The sequence below is a fragment of the Mastomys coucha genome, unplaced genomic scaffold (assembly GCF_008632895.1).
Source record: "Mastomys coucha isolate ucsf_1 unplaced genomic scaffold, UCSF_Mcou_1 pScaffold7, whole genome shotgun sequence".
NCBI lineage: Eukaryota > Metazoa > Chordata > Mammalia > Rodentia > Muridae > Mastomys > Mastomys coucha.
This window is the reverse complement of record NW_022196913.1, coordinates 51,282,190-51,301,060: the sequence shown is the minus strand read 5'-3', so window position 1 is coordinate 51,301,060 and position 18,871 is coordinate 51,282,190. Positions and strand designations below refer to the sequence as shown.

At 43.4% G+C, this 18,871-nt stretch overlaps 1 protein-coding gene across 2 annotated transcripts in view; it reads right to left on the bottom strand.

The window, feature by feature from the left end:
* The window catches only part of Cap2 (cyclase associated actin cytoskeleton regulatory protein 2), a 154,328-nt gene that overhangs the window by 91,589 nt on the left and 43,868 nt on the right, over positions 1–18,871 (bottom strand). For both annotated transcript variants that reach the window (XM_031358436.1, XM_031358438.1), the window contains exon 4: positions 1,885–1,962. In XM_031358436.1, the coding sequence (XP_031214296.1) occupies positions 1,885–1,962 (78 nt within the window). The remainder of the gene's footprint in view (positions 1–1,884; positions 1,963–18,871) is intronic.

Here is an 18,871-nt window from a genome sequence, read left to right as displayed (position 1 = left end):
TGGTGCCTACTTCCGCTGTCAACTCCTGGTAAACAACTGTTTGCGCATGTGCGTAGAGAACTGTTTGCACATGTGCGTAGAATGAAAAGACGCCAAGTCATGGCCCATCCCGGGGCGTCACGTTGGGGTGATGAGCAAACAGCCAATCATGGGCGGACACGCCACACTGTGGGCGGACATGCCACGCTGTGGTGTATATAAGCAGTGCCGATTATTGGCTCGGCCCCTTTTTTCCTCTGGATGAGGCCATAAACGCTTGTTGCAGAAGGATCCTAGTGTCCGTGTGTTTTCTTGCTGGCGAGACGACTGCGCGGGCAACATTTACGCATGCTGAATATAAGCTCTACTACCGAGCCACACCCGAACCCCATCCCTTTGCTTCTTAGTTCTGGTCATCATCTGATATTTACAGGGTGAGTTTTTTCAGTACAAAGTAGCAAGGCCAATGGACAGGATTCTTACTCTAGACTTAGAGCATACACAGAGTGCAGCACCTGACAAAAGCGTCAGTTCCTCTCTACCTCAGACTCAATGAAAGCTACTTCCCACTTCAGTCGAGGTTAAGATAAGAGTTCAGAAGGCATCCGACTGTCATTGCCTGGTTCTGTTTTTCTCTTTTGCAAGGCTAGGGTTGAGGAGGCTGAGAAGGAAAGACTGGAGCATGGAATATTTCCATGCTTTCAGGCTCACCCCGGTTTCGTGGTGGTTTCTTCTTTTACACAGAAGGGAGAGCCATCTCCACCTCAGGAGAGGTTTACAGCTCTATTGACAAGTTAGAGTCACCTATGGAGTCCTACTAGTCAAAGCCAATGTCATTCCTTGGACTAATTAAATAGGAGATCCTTGGGGTATGACCCATACACTGGTACTTGGAGATGGTTCATCTTCAAGGTCAACCTGATTACACTTGGAGTTACCTGGGTGATGCATCTCTAGGTGTGTCTGTGAGTGTTTCTAGAGAGATTAACTGAGGAGGAAGACACTGAATGTGGGTTATGCTGTCCTGTGAGCTGGGGTCCCAGAGAGAATGAAAAAAGAACAAATGAGAAAGCTTAGTGGGCACCAGTATCTAATTTCTCTTTCTTATCAGGATACATGTGACCACCTGCCCAGTAATCCTACCGCCAAGACTTCCCTGTCATGATGGGTTGTACCTTCAGACTGTAAGCCCAAATCAATCTTCCTTAAATTGCCTCTGTCAACTTTGGTGATAGCAACAAGAAAAATAAGTAAATTCAGAATTTTCAGGTGGCATGAGAGCTTCACAAATCAGACAAAATCCCAGCATTAAGAAAGGGGAGGAGGACAAAGTCCCACCCCTCTCCAAGAAACTTCTTATAACTGTTACCAGCCTGATACTAAATCAACACAAAGTTGGAACTGAAAATCAGAGCAAGCATTTTCTTTATCATGAAAGTAGGAAACAAGAAGACGCAGATAGGCACGTGCAAATTGACCTCTAAGGTGGTGGTGTCCATTGTCAAACTGTAATATATCAGTAATAAAATACATTACAGGGGCTTTTTGTCATTCAAACAGGTGTGGTACACGCACACACACACATGTATACACATGTGTGCATGTGTGTGACATGCATGTGTGCATACACACAAATGCATGTGTTTGTGTGCATTACATGCATGTGTGCATGTACACACACACAAACTTGTCAATATATATATGTATATACATATATATATTTGTATATATATTACATTTGTCACCAAGACTATCAAGATGGAAGAAATGCTACACTGTGATCTAGATTAGGGGCAGTATTGCCACACGTCTAGATGTTTCTAGAAGGAAAGGACTCTTCCTATTTGATGTCTCACTCTGCCCACTCCATAGGCAGCCCCATTTCTTCTTCTGATACCCTCTTACCTCCTGGGGTTGTTGGTACTGAGAGACCATGAGAAGAAAAGCACGTTGGGCCTGGAAAGCACTGTGTACCATTTCCGCCTGTGGACAAAAAAGAAGACAGCAGTTTCAGTGTTTGGGCTCTGTTTGAAACAAGTATCAAACATATTGCTCATCCACCCATCCCACCTCAGCAATGAATATAACCATGAAACATGTGAACATATGTTCACAGGGGAACTCGTAAATGCCTAATCACTCTAACATTATTCATACTAGCCAAAATGTGGAAACAACCAACTGTCCATCAACCGCTTAAGGGATGTTTTAAAAAAATGACTTAGCCACGAGATGGTGCATTGTGCACCTTTGAAAACAAAGTGCTGTCACAGGCTGTGACACAGGCAAGGCTTCAAAATATTATGCTGGGCAAGCAGAGCCAGTTACAAAAGAGCAGGCCGGTGTGATCTCATTTATGAGAAATGCCCAGAATAGGCAGATCTATAGAGATAGAAAGAAAGCAGAATGGTGGGTGGGAGGGGCCGAGAGGAGGAGGAGAAGAGGAAATTGCTGACTGGACCACAGAGGGTTTCTTTTGGGGTTAAAGAAAATGTTTTGCAATGAGGGCTGGGGTGGAAATGTGGTGGGGTGGCTCAGTGGGTAAAGAGCTTTCTGTACAAGCAGGAGGATCAGAGTCAGGCACTTAGAACCCGAGTGAAAAAGCTGGGTATGGAAGGGTGTACTTGAAATCCCAGAGGTGGGGAGGCAGAGACAGGCATATCTCTGAGGCTCACCAGCCTGCCTAACCTACTTGGTGAGCTCCAGGCCAGTGAGGAATCTTGTTTCAAAAAAACAAGGTGAATGGCTCCTGGGAAACCATACCTGAAATTGACTTCTGGTCTCCATAGGCATCTACATTCATATGAATACCAAACCACATGCTTCCAAATAATTTTGAGTTCTCTCTTTCTGTCTCTGTCTCTCTGTCTCTCTCTGTCTCTGTCTCTGTCTCTCTCTCTCTCTCTCTACACACACACACACACACACACACACACACAGTTGATTTCCAATCAGACAGAGTTGAAGAGTTTCACATCTTACTGACTATATTAAACCCCACGGAATCCTACTCTCTAAAAGTGTGAATATGAGGGTATATGAATTACATCTCAAGCCGATTAAAAGGATTGACTCATGAAGCTTGAGTGCCCATGGAATACACATCTTTAATTCCTGCACTCACACTCACAGGGCAGAGACACATGGATCTCTGTGAGTTTGAGGTTAGCATGGTCTACATAGCAAGTAATTTTCAGGGTGAGCTGCCTCTCCCCTCTGGTCTCCCCCCACCACAAAAGTTTGGTCATTAAAGTTTTCAAACTGTTTCTTCCCTCTGTTTCTTTTCTAAGTGTCCCCCAAGCCTGTTTCATATGTTCTAGTGAGAAGGGACCCAGTCTTAAGCCATCCACATGAAGCCAATAGTTGTGGGTGATCATGAAAATGGATTTGGAAGAGTTTTCAGTACCTTTGGGGCCCAGTAAGAGTGGGTTCCCATGTGGATCCATCCCAACCACCAACAAAAAGGACTTGTATTAGTGGGAATGTCCTAGGACATACAGACTTTTTTTTTCTCATCCTCTGTTCATAATTAAATAATTCTAATTAAGAATAGCAAAAAATATTTTAAAATATCTATACCATCTATAATTAACCTTAGCTACTTAGCATATTATTTCTGTTTGAAGAAAAGCCACATCACTGTTTTAGTAAGTTAAAACAGCTAATGTGTGGTGTTGTGTGTGTGTGTGTGTGTGTGGGCATGTGTATGTGTGTGTGTGTGTGCACATGTATGTGTGTGGTGTATATGTGTACACTGTCCACATGCACATACATGCATGTATGTGTGAAGAAGGCTCAAGGTCAATGGTGGATGCCCTCCTCTATTGCTCTCCAAGACAGGATCGCTCACTGAACTTGGTGCACATCAATTCGGGGAGGCTGGATAGCCAATAGTCTACAAGGACTTGCCTCTCGGCCTCTGATGTGCACTTTGCCCCCACAGTATGGTTTGCAGGCATGAGCTGCCATGTCTAGCTTTTTAAGTGGTTTCTGGGAATCCAAACCCAGGTCCTGACGTTTGCAGGGCAGGCACTTTACTGACTGAACTATCTGCTTTTGCCTTACACCATTTCCCTTCCTTTTTAAAAATGCAAGATGTTTCAAAGATTGATGTTTTACAAAAATACCAACCAGCCTTTACCACCTGGGCTGTCTCCAAGCCCCATTTTCTGAGAGCATTGCTTAGGATCTGAGCTGAGCTGGGTGATTTTCTTCCTTGAGGGGAACTCGCTTATTCTGGTTTGAAGAGGGACTTACTTCATTGTTGAGGCTTAACAGTTTAACTGAGCCATGTTTGCATTTTGAATTTCCTATATTACATTTCTTAGGATAGATTTGCTCCTTTTTCTTTTCTAGAAATTTTCTTACAGTGTGTAGCAAGCCTTCTTCTCTTCCATGGGTGACAGTCTGTATCCAGGGACCCCGACAGTAGTCTTCTCCTCAGGGATTATACTTGAGCATCTCTATAGCTTCTGTCTTTTATTTCCTGATCTGTGATCTGAGATCATTGGGATCAAATAAATGTTTTTTTTTTTCTATTGACAATAGATACAGTTTCAGCGTCTCTCATATGCATACAGTTTCCAACACACATCCATCTCCACACTCGTTTTGCCTTTCAGCGTCTCTCATATGCATACAGTTTCCAACACACATCCATCTCCACACTCGTTTTGCCTTTCTTGCTTTCTTTAACTCAACCCTGCCTTTTCTTTCCTTTTCATGGCTTGTCACCACGTTCTTAAAAGTTCCTCAAAAACTTGTTTGATATCTGGCTTATTGCTGTGAAGAGACACCATGACTAAGGTAACTCTTATAAAGGAAAACATTTAATTGGGGCTGGCTTACAGTTCAGAGATGCAGTCCATTATCATTGTGGTGGGAAGCATGACAGCATGCAGGCAGATGTGGGGCTAGAGGAGCTTAGGGTTCTGCAACTTGATTTGAAGGCAGCAAGGAGGAGGGTCTTGATGACACTGGCCAGACTTGAGTACACACACACACACACACACACACACACACACAAAACTTCAAAGCCTACCTCCACCATGTCACTCTTCCTCTAACAAGGCCACCTCTTCTCCAATAAGGCCACATCTAATAGTGCCACTTCCCATGGGCCAAGCATATTCAAACCACCACAGAATCCCTGTCTATGTTTTAGCCTATGTTATCTTTTGATCAAGTCACCATGGGGCTTTTGTTTCTGTGCCCTAAATTCATTTTCTTCAAGAATGCTACAGTTTGGGTCTGGGCTGCCTCCCCTATGCCCATGTGGGAAGGACTGGCTTCCTAGCTTGAGGGGATATTGCATAAGAAGTGGGACCTAATGGGAGACTTTTTGGTTCCTGGTGTCCTTGAAGAGGATTGTGGTACTCAATTTCTTATAGCTCTGATTTTATCAGACACTCCTGCCATTATCAGCTAACAGCAATGAATTCAACTGATTGAGGCCTGATCAAGCCTTTTTCCTATTTAATTTTATATATTGGGTATCTCTGTACAGCAACAGACGTTAACACAAGGCATGGGCCTGCGCCCTCTACTTTGCACACTTTGTTCTGTTCGGACACTATCTGTACCACCAGGCTGAATATTCTGATCTTGCTTATTTCTTTTTGGTATACACTGATAGTTTAATTTTTTTTTCATAAAACATGGATGACTGACTCCTGTAGTCTCTTGCAGCCACACTGGAGACCAGTTTCTTCCTTTCTGAGCCAGAGGTTGAAAGCAGACTGCTTTAATCCCTGACTCTTCTTGTATAGCCTGGTGTGTTATGGCTTAGAAGTAAATGTCTCTCATGGGGATATGTTTTTGAACATGTGATTCCCAGCTGGCGGTGCTATTTTGTGAGGTGGGGATTAGCCAGAAGAAATGGTTCTTTGTTTGTCTGTAGAAGTTTGGCTTCTAGTCTGTAGAGACGTAAACAAGCAGCCTCCTATTCCTGCTGCCACACTTGTGAGTTGCTCCTCTTTCCATGACTTCTCCACCACAATGGGCTACATCTTCAAACTGCTGGCCAAAATCAACTCTGCTTCCTTACGTTGCTTCTTCATCAGATTTTTGGTCACAGCTGTGAGAAAAATAGTGCACGAGTAATGGCTAGGGGCCATGGGAAGGAGGGCTGGGGTACTGCTTGTCCTGGGAATTTAGCCCACAATATAGACTGAGACTCACTCTATGTACTTGGAACATATGCCATTCAGATGGAGCGGTTCCCTCAGGTTTTAGGCAATTTCTTCAGAGTAGACATGAATAAGATACGGAGCTTTTAATGCCACAGAGTGAAGCAGCCTATAGCTTTTTTTCATTTCATATTACTCTTTCTTGATTTCATTTCTTTTAAGGCAAGTCTTTAAGGGATGGAAAAAGTTACAACTCAAACCGTTCACTTGTTAGTTACTGCCATTGTTTTAGATTGTGGGCTTTTTGATTTGGTTATTATAGAGAGATGTTTTAATTGACAGTGTCTCATACTACAACAGCATGGTTTGGAACTCCCTGTAGCCCAGGCTAGCCTTGAACTTGCAGCAACCCTCTCTTCCTAAGGGTTGGGATGACCAGTGAGTATCGTTATGCCCGACCTTAGATTTTTTTTGGAGTAATTTTATATTCACAGTGAAGTTAAATTCAGATTAGAATTTCCCATCCACTCACCACCCTGCCCCCTACATATGTTTAGTCTCTCCCACTTGAGAGTTCACTCCCATTTGCAAGATTTTTACCTTCCCCCCATTCCTTTTGGCTTTTTACTCATTTGTGGAATGGAAGAATACTTTGCCTGAAGGAAACTTCCCTGAAAAGTGCAATTCAGTTTTATGTGGTCTTGACTCCATACTAATTATTTCTATATTATATTCTTCATGTTTACTAATTTCTTCTCTAATTTCCTGTTAGCTTTCTATCTGTACAAGGCAGTTTCTATCTCTGCTGAATTGAATTCGACTTCTTGATGTGTAAGAAAGGGATAGATTTCATACATTTTGAAAAACACATTGCTAGACTTGAAATAGGAAGACTAGGTTAATTTCACTCCAGTGTCAATACTAGGCTCTTTTCCCCTTTTCTAAGCTAAAAGGGTAAATACGTTAACCAAACTGGTAAGTCTCTGTTACTCTAGCCATTATTTTGACTTCTGATAATTTTTACAGAACACCTCTGGGTTTTTTTCCTTCCACTAAGAAAATGTTTGAATTCAAATCAATATTAATAGGCTACTTACTTAAAACAAAACCAAACCACAAATCTGACCCATTGTTAGCACAGCAGGCCACGTCTTGTGAATGCTCAATGAGATCATATTTTCTTAAAGCTATTTTGAAATTCACCACTGTTCCTTCTCTTTGTCCTGGTCACCTCATTGCTGAGACTAAGTGATTTAAAAATCCCTTCTGTTAGATCTCTCTCAGTAAAGAGCAGAGTATTAAAATTTCACCAGCCTTGAAGCCATTACAACTCATGAATCCGAAGTTTTGAGCTGAGCTGCTTTCAAAACATATTCGCAGTGCTTCAGAAAGACTTCTATTGTTGTCTAACGACCACATTTCTCAAAAGGACTACCAAATGCAACCTTCCTTGGCCTGGATATAAATAAAATACTTGCACTTGCCTCAGCAATGCTAACACAGAGGTACCGTCCCCATCCATGGCGAGCAGTATACTGACTTCCAGTTGCCATGGGAACAGTGATTCAGGATGGCCCGTCTTCAACAGTTGAAATGGCAACTCAGAGGAGGCATGAACAGTATTTTTTGTAGTCATCCCATGATGAACACTGCCATTAGCCTTGTCCCTTAGTAACGACTACGAGCCTGCTGCTAATGAAGCACTTGGCTGGCAGGTCTTATAGGGAAGATGGGCAATTTCATTAATTAGTCCCTTTCTGCAAAGGGCCTTTACTCTGCAATAGGGGCTGAGGTTGGGGTGAGTTTCTGTTTCAGATCTTTCCTTTGACTTATGTGGAAAATGCCTTCCTGGGGATGTGAGTCCTCCTCTCAGCTCCCTGGAACTCTGAGCATAGTTAGCAAACTCAAATGCAGATCCATCAGGAACTCCATCAGTCTACACAGATTTACAAATTTGAGATGTTCTGACTCATTTGTTTCTTCCTTCTGGAAAGCTCTATGAGTTCCCTCCACCATACAGCAATTTTTCTGAACCTGCTGAGTCTAGAAAGGGGAGCATTTGGCATACTCAGGCTGTTGAACACACTATGAAAGAAAAAAGCCAATGGTAGGGACTTTGGGGGAATGACAAACCACCTGCGGTTTAAAGGTTTTTGCTGACTTTGCCTGTTATACTTGTGAGGGTCATCAGGAGCCCTTGAGGGACCTCTAAAGGAGACAGTCTCTGTGATATTTGATCAGGGGGAACATGTGTGTCTGTCTGTCTATGAGTATGCATGTGCAGAGAGGGTATGGGCCATTCTGCTCAGGTCAAAGCTGGAAATCTTGTTTGAACTCTATACACATGCATGCTTTGGCAGCTGGGGCTCTCAAGACAAGCTAGTGGAACCTTGTTCTTTGGTTGCAGAGAGAAGTACAGGAAAACGAATTCCTGTGACCAGTTGAGAGCAAGCCTTGGGGACCGGCAAGCAGACAGCAGCTAAACATAACTTATTTTCATCTAATCCTCTTGGGAGAGAGCTGGCGCCCTGGGGAAGCCCAGCTGATCTCCAAGTACTCATCAGAGCTTTGTAGAATTTCTCTGGAAAAGCCCCGGGCTGCAGAGTCCCATGCACGTAGCCAAAAAAACCAGGCACGGCTCAGGGAAAGGGAGGGACAAGTCTTGGAAGATGGAAAAGCATTTTAGCAGGATACAGTGCTGAAGGCATTTCTAGATCTTTCTTTGCCAAGACCAGAAAGTAAAGAGAAGGGACTCTCTGACCTCATTGATCCAGGATGAATTTCCAGGGTTGTGATGACATTGTGGGCAGGTCACTGCCATCCCACCAGCCTCCTTAACTCACCCGCCAACATTTCGAATATATAATTAGAAATATTGAATCTCAGGGCTACTGACTCTTCAGTTCCTTTTACTCTACCTTGAAGAAGTCCCTTGCATTTTAGTCAGTGAAGAGGTAAAGAGGGATCTGACAGCTGGATGGCACATAAGAAAAATATTAGGTAGGAGGCAAGGACAACTGCCACCTGTTTCATGATTTTGTTGAAAGCAAGCCTTGCAGGCATGAACTCGAACTCCAGCTCACAAAACCTCATGATGGAAGACACCAGGACTGACATGTTAGCAGTCTTGGGAAAGGCTTAAGCCAGTGTTTCTTCGTCTCCAGAGATCATGAGAGTCAGTCAGTAAGTCTAAGTGCTCAGATTCACTCACAGAGTTCCTGAAAGAAACCTGCAGGCTGTCCCTAGGAGCCATGCTCTTCAGGATACAGCACAGGAAAACCTCTGGCTTCAGTGGTACCTGAAGTAGTCTTTCCTACACATCTGTATTATTTTCATCAGTAGCTGAACTGGCAAAGTAACTCAGAGGGCATCCAGTTTGGAACTGTGCTCTTAGCCCACCCAAGGGGTTCATTCCACTCAGCTCCCAAGGAAGGGTAAAGGCGTTTGCCCAGAGTCAGTGGACAGTAGGCAACGAAGTTGAAATAAGAATCCTTTCTTCCATCCCTTCCTTCCTTGGAAAAAACAAAAACAAAAACCTTAAAGATTTATTTATGAGTACAGTGTAGCTGTGCTCAGACACACCAGAAGAGGGCATCAGATCCTATTACAGATACCACGTGGTTGCTGGGAATTGAACTCTGGTCTTCTGGAAGAGCAGTCAGTGCTCTTAACCACTGAGCCATCTCTCCAGCCCCCTTCCTTCCTTTTTAAAGACAGGATCTCACTATGTTGCCCTGGATGGCCTGGAACTCACTATGTAGACCAGGCTATCCTCACAGAGATCTGCCTTCCTCTGCTTCTTGAGTACTAGGATTAAAAGTGTGTACTACCACACCTGGCTAAGAATTTCTTTCTCTTTTTCTTTTTTTCAATGTTTTTATTTGTGTGTTTGTATGTGTGTGTTGCTTGGGAGCCTAAGTTAAGGGCAAAGGAGGGAAACTTCATGCTCTCTCCATGCTTGCCTCATGCACAGAGCATCCCCACACTGAGTCTCTCATGGCACACCAAAGGTTCTTGTCTCTTATAAAGAGTTTGGATAGAGCCCAGAATATTTTCTGCCTCCAACATCTTGCATAGACACACCTGCATTGACACTAGGGCCATAACTCCTTGTCAAATGCTCTCTGTCCCAGCCCAAGAATTGTTTAAAAAAAAGAGTTTGGGACAAGAAATATGCTCATATGCTCTAAGCCTGCCTTTCACAACATTTTCATCTTTTAGAGAGGGAGAGGGGGAGGAGGAGGGGGAGGGGAAAAACAGGGGCAGAGGGAGGGAGGAAGAAGGAGAAGGGGAGGGGAAAGAGGAGGGGAGAAGGGGAAGTGGAGAAGGAGGGAGAGGGAGGGGAGGGGAAGGGGGAGAGAAGAGGGAGATACACAGATACTCATACACACACACACACACACACACACACAGAGAGAGAGAGAGAGAGAGAGAGAGAGAGAGAGAGAGAGAGAGAGAGAGAGAGAGAGAGAGAGAGAGAGAGAGAGAGAGAGGGAGAGATCAAGGGAGGCTGGTGAAGCTCCTAATTTTATTAGCAAGCGTCAGATCTGAGAGTCTCTGGAGAGTCTACTGTCCTCTCCTTAGCCTGGTACTAGTTTTTATTGTAACTTTGTGTGGACATGTCTTCACTGCTTCCTTAATGACAGAAGTCCCCAAAGAGTCAAGAACTCTTTTATTTAGTTTTTTTTCTTGCCTTCTTCAGTGAGCCACAAGGACTTGGATGTAACAGATGACTCACAGCTACGTTCTGCCTGTCACAAACTCCACTTGCTGTGGTTTAGACTAGTTCTTAGAAAATCAAGTCTGGAAGCCAACTTAATGGTGAAGGCTCAAAGAGCAATGGGTGGGGATTATGTCCTTCCTCAAAATCAGGGCAGAAATGGACTCCGCCACTGTCTTTGGCACTCAGATAATGCTAATATATCAATAACAGTAAGCTAAGAAGCACTTCCTGTCTGACCTGTGAGTAGAGACAGTCTTCAAGATGTCCAGACCCTGCATGGTGCCATCTTGGCTGCTTCTCTAAGTCTCCCTAGTGTCCACGCCAGAGACCCTTTTCGAATCTCCAGTCCTACCCCACTTATAGCCAGACACACGATGGTTACTTAAGAACTGACTGGTGAGCAGATGCACAAAGGGATGGATTGGCATGGGCAGGATGTGAACTGAAAAAAAAGATTAAGTGTTACAGCCAGTGGTGCTGATTTATAAAAAAATTGATGGAAAACCTAACAGGTCTCTCTTGTCCTTCCAACTACCATGACTGACAGTTAATGTATCTGCCTCCTTCTCCTCCCCCTCCTTCTCCTTTTTTTCCTCCTCCTTCTATTCTTTTATTTGGGGGTGGGAGCAGGGTCTCATGTAGCCCAGAGTGGCTCAAACTCATCACCAGAGGATGATCCTGAACATCTGATCCTCCTCCTTCTACCTCCTAAGTGTGGGATTATAGATGTGTGGGGAAATCTACCAACTTGAGCCATATCTCCCTCTACTTTTTAGAAACTGGACAAAGCTTGTTGGATTTTGTTTTCAGGTGACACTATGGAACATCCATCTGGTTTCATCTTCTTGGCAACAGAACATCTCTTCGTGATAGGTAGAAGGGGGACAGGAGACTGCGATCGAGATGTGGAGCATCTCGCTCCACATGGCATGGAAGTTATCTGGCAGAGCGAAGGATGTGCCTGTGATGCAGGAGGCTCATCTAGTTCAGCGATAAGTGTGGTTTTCACTTAGGTTGTTAAAAATAGCCAAGTTCTCCAACGACGTGTTTACCTTCACTATGTAAGGTTTTGATTCTCTCTGCTTATTGTTGTCATAAGTATCTGGAGGTGGTTGGAGGTGCTTACAGGGAATGGGCGGAGGCTAAGGCAGCACCCTAAATGACCCCTCTACAGCATCATAGCAAAAAATAAACTTAGCAGAACAGAACGTTTCTTCCTTGTGACTTTTGGTTCTCATGGACTTTTGCCTACTTCACACGATAAGCCATCTCTCTGTCCCACTGCCAGTAGGAAAGGGCACAAAGGAAGCCAGAATTACCATCCACAAAGAAAAAATACACATCTGCTGGTGTTGGATGTTGCTTAGGGCAAAGTCAGAAACTAAGACTTAAGACATTAAATTGGTTTCAGATGGCTGAACCTGCCATAGTCAAAGAGTGTGCCTGGCCTGATCACTTCTACGGCATCTTCACACCTAACTGGATACCTGGGCCCTGCAGAGCTTGGCATGTGTCGATTGTTCCTACACAATCAGCAATGATAATGAGGTGGTTCTATCTTTTAGATGATTGGTTTATTTTGTTTTTAATTGTGTGTCTACACATGTGCCTGTGTGCATGAGTGCAGGTACCCATGGAGGGCAGAAGAAGACATGGGCTCTCTTGCAGCATTAGTTACAGGCATTGTGAACTTCCTGACATGGGTGCAGGGGACTAATGCAGATCCTTGCAAGATCCATATTGGCTCATACCTGCTTGAGGTATCCCTCTATAGCCTGTGTGGTTCTGTCTTATGAGGAGAAAACAGGATTACACAAAGAATGTTTTGTTTGTTTGGTTTTGAGAGAAGGGATCATGATGTAATTCTGGGTGGCTTAGCACTCACCAAGTAGACCAGGCTGGCCTCAAACCCATAGAGATGTGCCTGTCTCACCCTCAAACATTGGGATTAAAGGCATGCACCACCATGCCCAGAATAATGAATGGTTTTTAAGATTTTGAAAAACATCCTATGTAACCAATAACCCCTGACACTCATGCAAGCTATCTTCAGGTGCTGGGATTGCAAGTGGCCTTTTTCCTTCCTGTATCTGTTGTCATGCTTTCCCATATCAGACTGTTGAAAAAGTTATTAGGAAAAGAAATAACTGAATAAAATAGAGATTATCTAGCTTTGCCATCAAAAATGTTCTTTGTGGCTAGGTTTTGTGACAGACACTGTTAATCCCAGCACTTAATACCAGGAAGCATAGTGTGTAGCACTCGGCCCTGGCTGGCCTGGAACTCACTCTGTAGTCCAGGATGGTCTTGGACTCACAGGGATCTGCCTGCCTCTGCCTCCTGAGTGCTGGGACTAAGGCCTCTAAATCATTTTCTAACTCTTGAGAACAACTGAGGTTCCTAAAGACCTATATCTCAGCCATGGCCGCCTCTCGGCAACATCCTGTATGTGCATAATAAATTGGAGCTGAAATTTACAGACTGACTGGGGAGTTGAAGCACCAATGTCACACTTTTCACTTACTTAAAAAAATATTTGACTAGGAGCCATTAAATCACAAAGATGAGTTAATTTAAAGACCTGGCCTGCTCAAACACAATGGAGTCACCGTCATTTGCAGGCTCTGCCTCTGCCAAACTATATATCAGGAAGGTTAATTATTTTCTACTAGGTAATTGTTATAAATTAATATTCTACTGCCTTTACAGTTCACTGAGTTTCTTCCCTCCGGTTCTGCTCCCAATGGCAGAGAAAGGAGGTGCACCTACTGAGCAGGATTAAATAGTTAGGCTGTCTATAGAGGAAAGCCCGAATAGGTAGAGCGACCGTGTCAGTGTTAGAATACTGGGGACACTTTACTGAGGAAAAAATGCCATTCAGGCACTGATAATAAATGTGGGTTATTCTTCATTAATGGGTCTGTTGCCTTGGCAACTTCTAGCTCACAGAACTGTTCATATCAGCCCAGGGAATGGTTTTAAATGTCTTTCTCTGTATTCATGCCTGGTATCTTCTCTTACACATCTTAGCTTTATTTCTGGTCTCAGCCTGTGTGACCTCAATATCCTGCTGACCTCACCCCCAATATATCTCATCCAACCCCAAAGGGGCAATTTAAACAGACTTCTTGGTACATGGAATAGATCAAAGGTAGTGCTGATAAATGGCTTTCGTTTGCAGAGGTGTGATTTACATGAGTAGTTTCTCATTTTCCTCATTATTCAGCAAAATTTGGCAACATATTTTTAAGCAACCTACCCCATGAATATTAATGGGCATTCAAATCATGCATTGTTTCCCTAAAATGTTTATTTTCCTAATGCCTAATTATCACCAAGCAGCCCAGTGAACTTTGAGTGACAGCACTGGCCAGTTACAACAATGTGTGGGAGGCAGGGAGAATCGGGCACTGGGTTACTATTTCCAGCGACAGGAATGGTCCTTAGAGGTCAAGTATACAATTGTAAAGTCATCTTTGTGAATGGTTACCCACTGCAACTCCATGTCACAAAAGCACAGGGCCACAGTGGGGTTGGCAAGGAGCTAAGAGTGTGTAGTTTAAGGGAGTCCCTGTCTCTCTCAGGTCAAATCTTAGGCCTGGTTCACATGTCTCAACCTCGTTAGGGAACTACATTCTGTTTTTGTTTTTGTTTTTTGAGACAAGGTTTCTCTGTGTAGCCCTGGCTGTCCTGGAACTCACTCTGTAGACCAGGCTGGCCTTGAACTCAGAAATCCACCTGATTTCTACCTCCCAAGTGCTGGGATTAAAGGTGTGTGCCACCACTGCCTGGTGGGCATTGCATTCTTATAAACACATTAATGTGCCTATAAACGATTGTGACTCTTCGAATCACTGTGGCATAACTATGCAACAAAATATTATAATGTTATAACAAATGATAGTTTAGGCACGTACTGACATGTCTATGTGACATGTCTCCATGTAGTGACATGGAAAGAGGTTTGGAACATATGGCCTATGTTGAATAAGCAGGTTATGAGAATGTCAGATACAAGTCTGAAGCAACAGAAACCAGCAAAGAAAGAGTTAAAATTGATGAGTGTTTCTTGGGGCCTGGGAACAGCAAAAGAAAGAAAACACCATTGTGTTTTAAACCATTTGCTTTTCTGACATGCAGGAATATTGTTACCAGTTTGTGTTCCAAACAGAACCATGCTCCCAAATTGACATCATTTTCAAATTCAATTGTTGTGTAGCTTGGCCCCTCTCCAAATTCTCTCACTTGTTTTCCTAACACTTAGGGAATCAGATACTTTATCAACATCTTTAAAGCAATTCTTTTGACATAGGAAGTTACCAATGGTTCCATGGTTGATGGCTCTTGGGTCCAACAAGTAAGAGAGCCAGGCTGCTTTAAGTCCACAAAGGAAAGCCAGGGGCAATAAAGCATTCAGTCTAGAATGCCCTATGGTTCTAAGCATTATCCTTTCACATTGTTGCATAAACCATATTGTCTGTCTGTCTCTGTCTGTCTGTCCATCTGCCCATCCATCCATCCGTCTGTCTGTCTCTGTTTCTTTTTCTCTCTGTGTGTGCATGCACATATGTTTGCACAGGTGCACATGCATATGTGTGCACACGTGGAAGCCAAAGGTCATCTTCAGGTGTCATTTCTCAGGCTCTGTCCAGTTTGCATCTTAAGGCAAAGTTTCTCACTACGACCCAGGACTCTGATTAGGTTAGGCTGTCTAGCCCACAAGTCCCAGAGACCTGCCTGTCTCTATGTCCTCAGCTCCATGATTACAAGTGTCTATCACTGTACTTGGCTTTTTATATGTGTGTGTGTGTGTGTGTGTGTGTGTGGGTAGTGGTGGTGGGGATCAAACTCATGCTTGCTAGATGAGCATTCAACCAACCAAGCCACTTCCCTAGCCCTCCTTAAGCCATATTCTTACCAACCATTTTACGGATGCCCCTAAATAGCAAATAAGTTATGAAGGATTAAACCTGTGGTTACTTACAAAGAAGGGGAAGGGCCTTTATTATGACCAAATAGCTCAGCAGGAAGATGTGGATGGGAAACCATGAACTTCAGATTCATACAGGCCTGAGCTGCATGGTCACAGCAGGTTACCCAGCTCCTGAGAGTCCTTACTTTAGCTCAAAAGCCATCTTCCTTAGGGAGATCCTTCCTTTCAAGGATCATGTTAAATAATGTCCAGAGACACTTCAGGCCTCACCAAAAGCTAGATCCCTTTACAATCACCTGTCTTCCTAATACAGAAAAGCAAATGCAAGACAGGGAGATAAAGTTGATCTCCAGTGGCTAGAACACGTAGGTAGGCACCTGATACTATTCACCAACCAGGTCCACCAGCGTCAAACCTCAGATCTCACCATACATACTTGACTGTGAAAAGCCCCTTGTGGGGCTGGAGAGATGGCTCAGAGGTTAAGAGCACTGGCTGTTCTTCCAGAGGAGCCGGGTTCAATTCCCAGCACCCACATGGCAGCTCACAGCTGTTAATTCCTAGTCCCCACATGGCAGGTCACAGCTGTTTGTAACTCCAGTTCTAGGGGATCCGACACCATTTTTATAGATAAAGAACATGCAGGCAAAACATCAATGTACATGAAATAGAAATAAATAAAAAAATTTTAAGTTGAAAAAAAAATAAACCGATATGGAGGAGGGGGTTGGAGAGGGGGGAGAAAGAAAGAAAGGAAAGAGAAAAAGAAAAAGTCCTTTGCCATAAAGCCAACAGGCCAGTTCCACAGACACTCAGGCACAGGGCAGTCTGCAGCCCAGCAATGTGTGCTGGGTGAGAGACCCTTCCTGGTGCAAAGTAAAGTTTCTCTTTACTTTGTTTGGCTGTTGGTGTCCTTAGTTAATAGCCCCTCAAGTGGTATGCTGATCCAGTTTTAAAACTAACCAGTCCTTTCCTCCTCTTCTGATAGAAGTCCCGAAGGTTTGTTGTGAAATGTACGGAGACATGGACACTCAAAGCAAAGGATTTTGGGACCCCTACCTCCAAAAGATGCTCACTGTCAGCAGTCCAGAGTCTATCCTCCTGGACTTTATCTTTAACGAGGTAAGTCTTTCTTCGAGCATAGATCACCTCCTACCCCGCACTTGTCTTAATCCCACCCTGTTATCGGCATAAAATCTCTTGTTCCTTGCCCTTTTGTCCCTTTGGGAGTTGAAAGATTCCCCTGACAACGGTTGCCAGGCATCAAAGGTGGTGACTCTACCCTCACACAAAGAGAAGAGAGAGTCCAGGCTGGAGAGCACCCAGGCTTGCATTCAGCAGAAAGCATGCGGACTCTCCACAGAAACCCCCACTTCTTCGCCTTTCTCTAATTAAGCGAATAATCCCTTGGGTATCAGCATTCAGAACAAGTGGCCCGGTTTTCGTCCAATGTTATTGTCGTTTACCCGAAAACGCGGTGGGAGAGATTCCTTCCTGGCATTTTGTCATACCCAAGTGCTGTAGGAAAATCAGGTTCTTCCTTTTAATTGCTCAGCCACAGGAGCATTTGTAAAATTTAAAATATCTCATCAGAAAAAATAAAACTTAAGGAGACCAGACAAATACAATCTCAGGTTTTTTCCAATTACTAAGTCCAGGACACTTCAAACCACCCCATTTGGTTGCTGCAAAAGCCTGCAGCATCTTCCAGCTCTGGTACCCAGCAACCTCAGACCATCTGCACAGGGATTACAGAGCAGCCCCCGCTGTGGCCTGCCACACACCATCCTGGCTTCCATGAGGGCTGGGCCAAATGACTCCTAAGTTGACTAAGACATCTGTATTTGGACGTGTTGAGACAATCTACTGGGTTTTTCATTCTCTCCTACATGTAGAAATACAGTGATGGTCTCATGAAATCTGGCAGATTTGATTATTAGAAATATACAGGGATTCCTAGCTAAAAATTCAATTTCATAACATATGCTTCCAGGCTCCAGTGTTTGCTTTTGTCTAATAGCTATGCTTTTGAACACTGATTGTGTGTGTGTGTATCTGTACGTGTGTGTGTGATTGTCATGTCAAACCCCAGCCCAAACAGAGAAACCAAACAAAATTTGATTTCCTTTTATAACTCTGACCTTCAGATGTAAATACTTATAGTCAGGGTCACAGAAGTATCTTGTCTCCCACTGAGCTTGGCTGGTTGTATTGCCAGTGATTAACTTCCAAAATTGGCAGTAAATTGGTGGATTTATTCCTTCCCTAAGAATTCTTGTCTTGCTTTCTTAAGCTGCCCAAGAGCCAGCTTTTCAACCGCTCACTATCTACAGCCACAAAACAGAAACAGAAATGAACGAAGAGACAGAGGGAACTAGCTAAAAGATTGTCAGAGTATTGATAAATTCAGTGTGTGTGTGTGTGTGTGTGTGTGTGTGTGTGTAGAGTGTAGTTGTGTGTGTGTTAAATCTCTATAGAGATACAGAAATCTAACTCTCTCTCTTTTAATACTTCATTGCTAATTTATGCCTTGGTTATTTATTTTTGACTGCTAGTCTAGACTCAGCTTAATTCAAATCATCAGCTACAGCGAATCAACTCATCCACTGATTAAATTACATATCAATAATTTGATTCATTCTCCTAGATATTAATTTTTATGCTATTGTTTGGCAAACTCTTATTAGTCATTTATTGTAGTCACAGTTCTGGATAACTGAGAGGCCGGGAGAAAATTGCTTGTTTCCTGAATCTTGTGATAACCCCAGCATTCAGCAAGTGGGCCTGAATCATCTCTAACTAAGCAGTTAAAACTCAAGTATTAGCCAAGAGGCCTAATGATTCACATCTGCACTCCCAGCACTTAGGGGGCTAAGGCAGGAGATTTGTCATGAGTTTAAGGCCAGCCTGTGTTACAGAGAAAGGCCTGTCCTCAAAAAGTTTAATGAAAGGGAACATATTTATCCATGAAACACACATGAGAGAGAAATTATTAGTTCATTGAACATCTTGTTCAATTACTAAGGTATTTATGTGATGTTTTAAAAATATTTGACTTAAAACATGTTAAAAACATAGTTATACATAAACATATTTGTGAATACACAT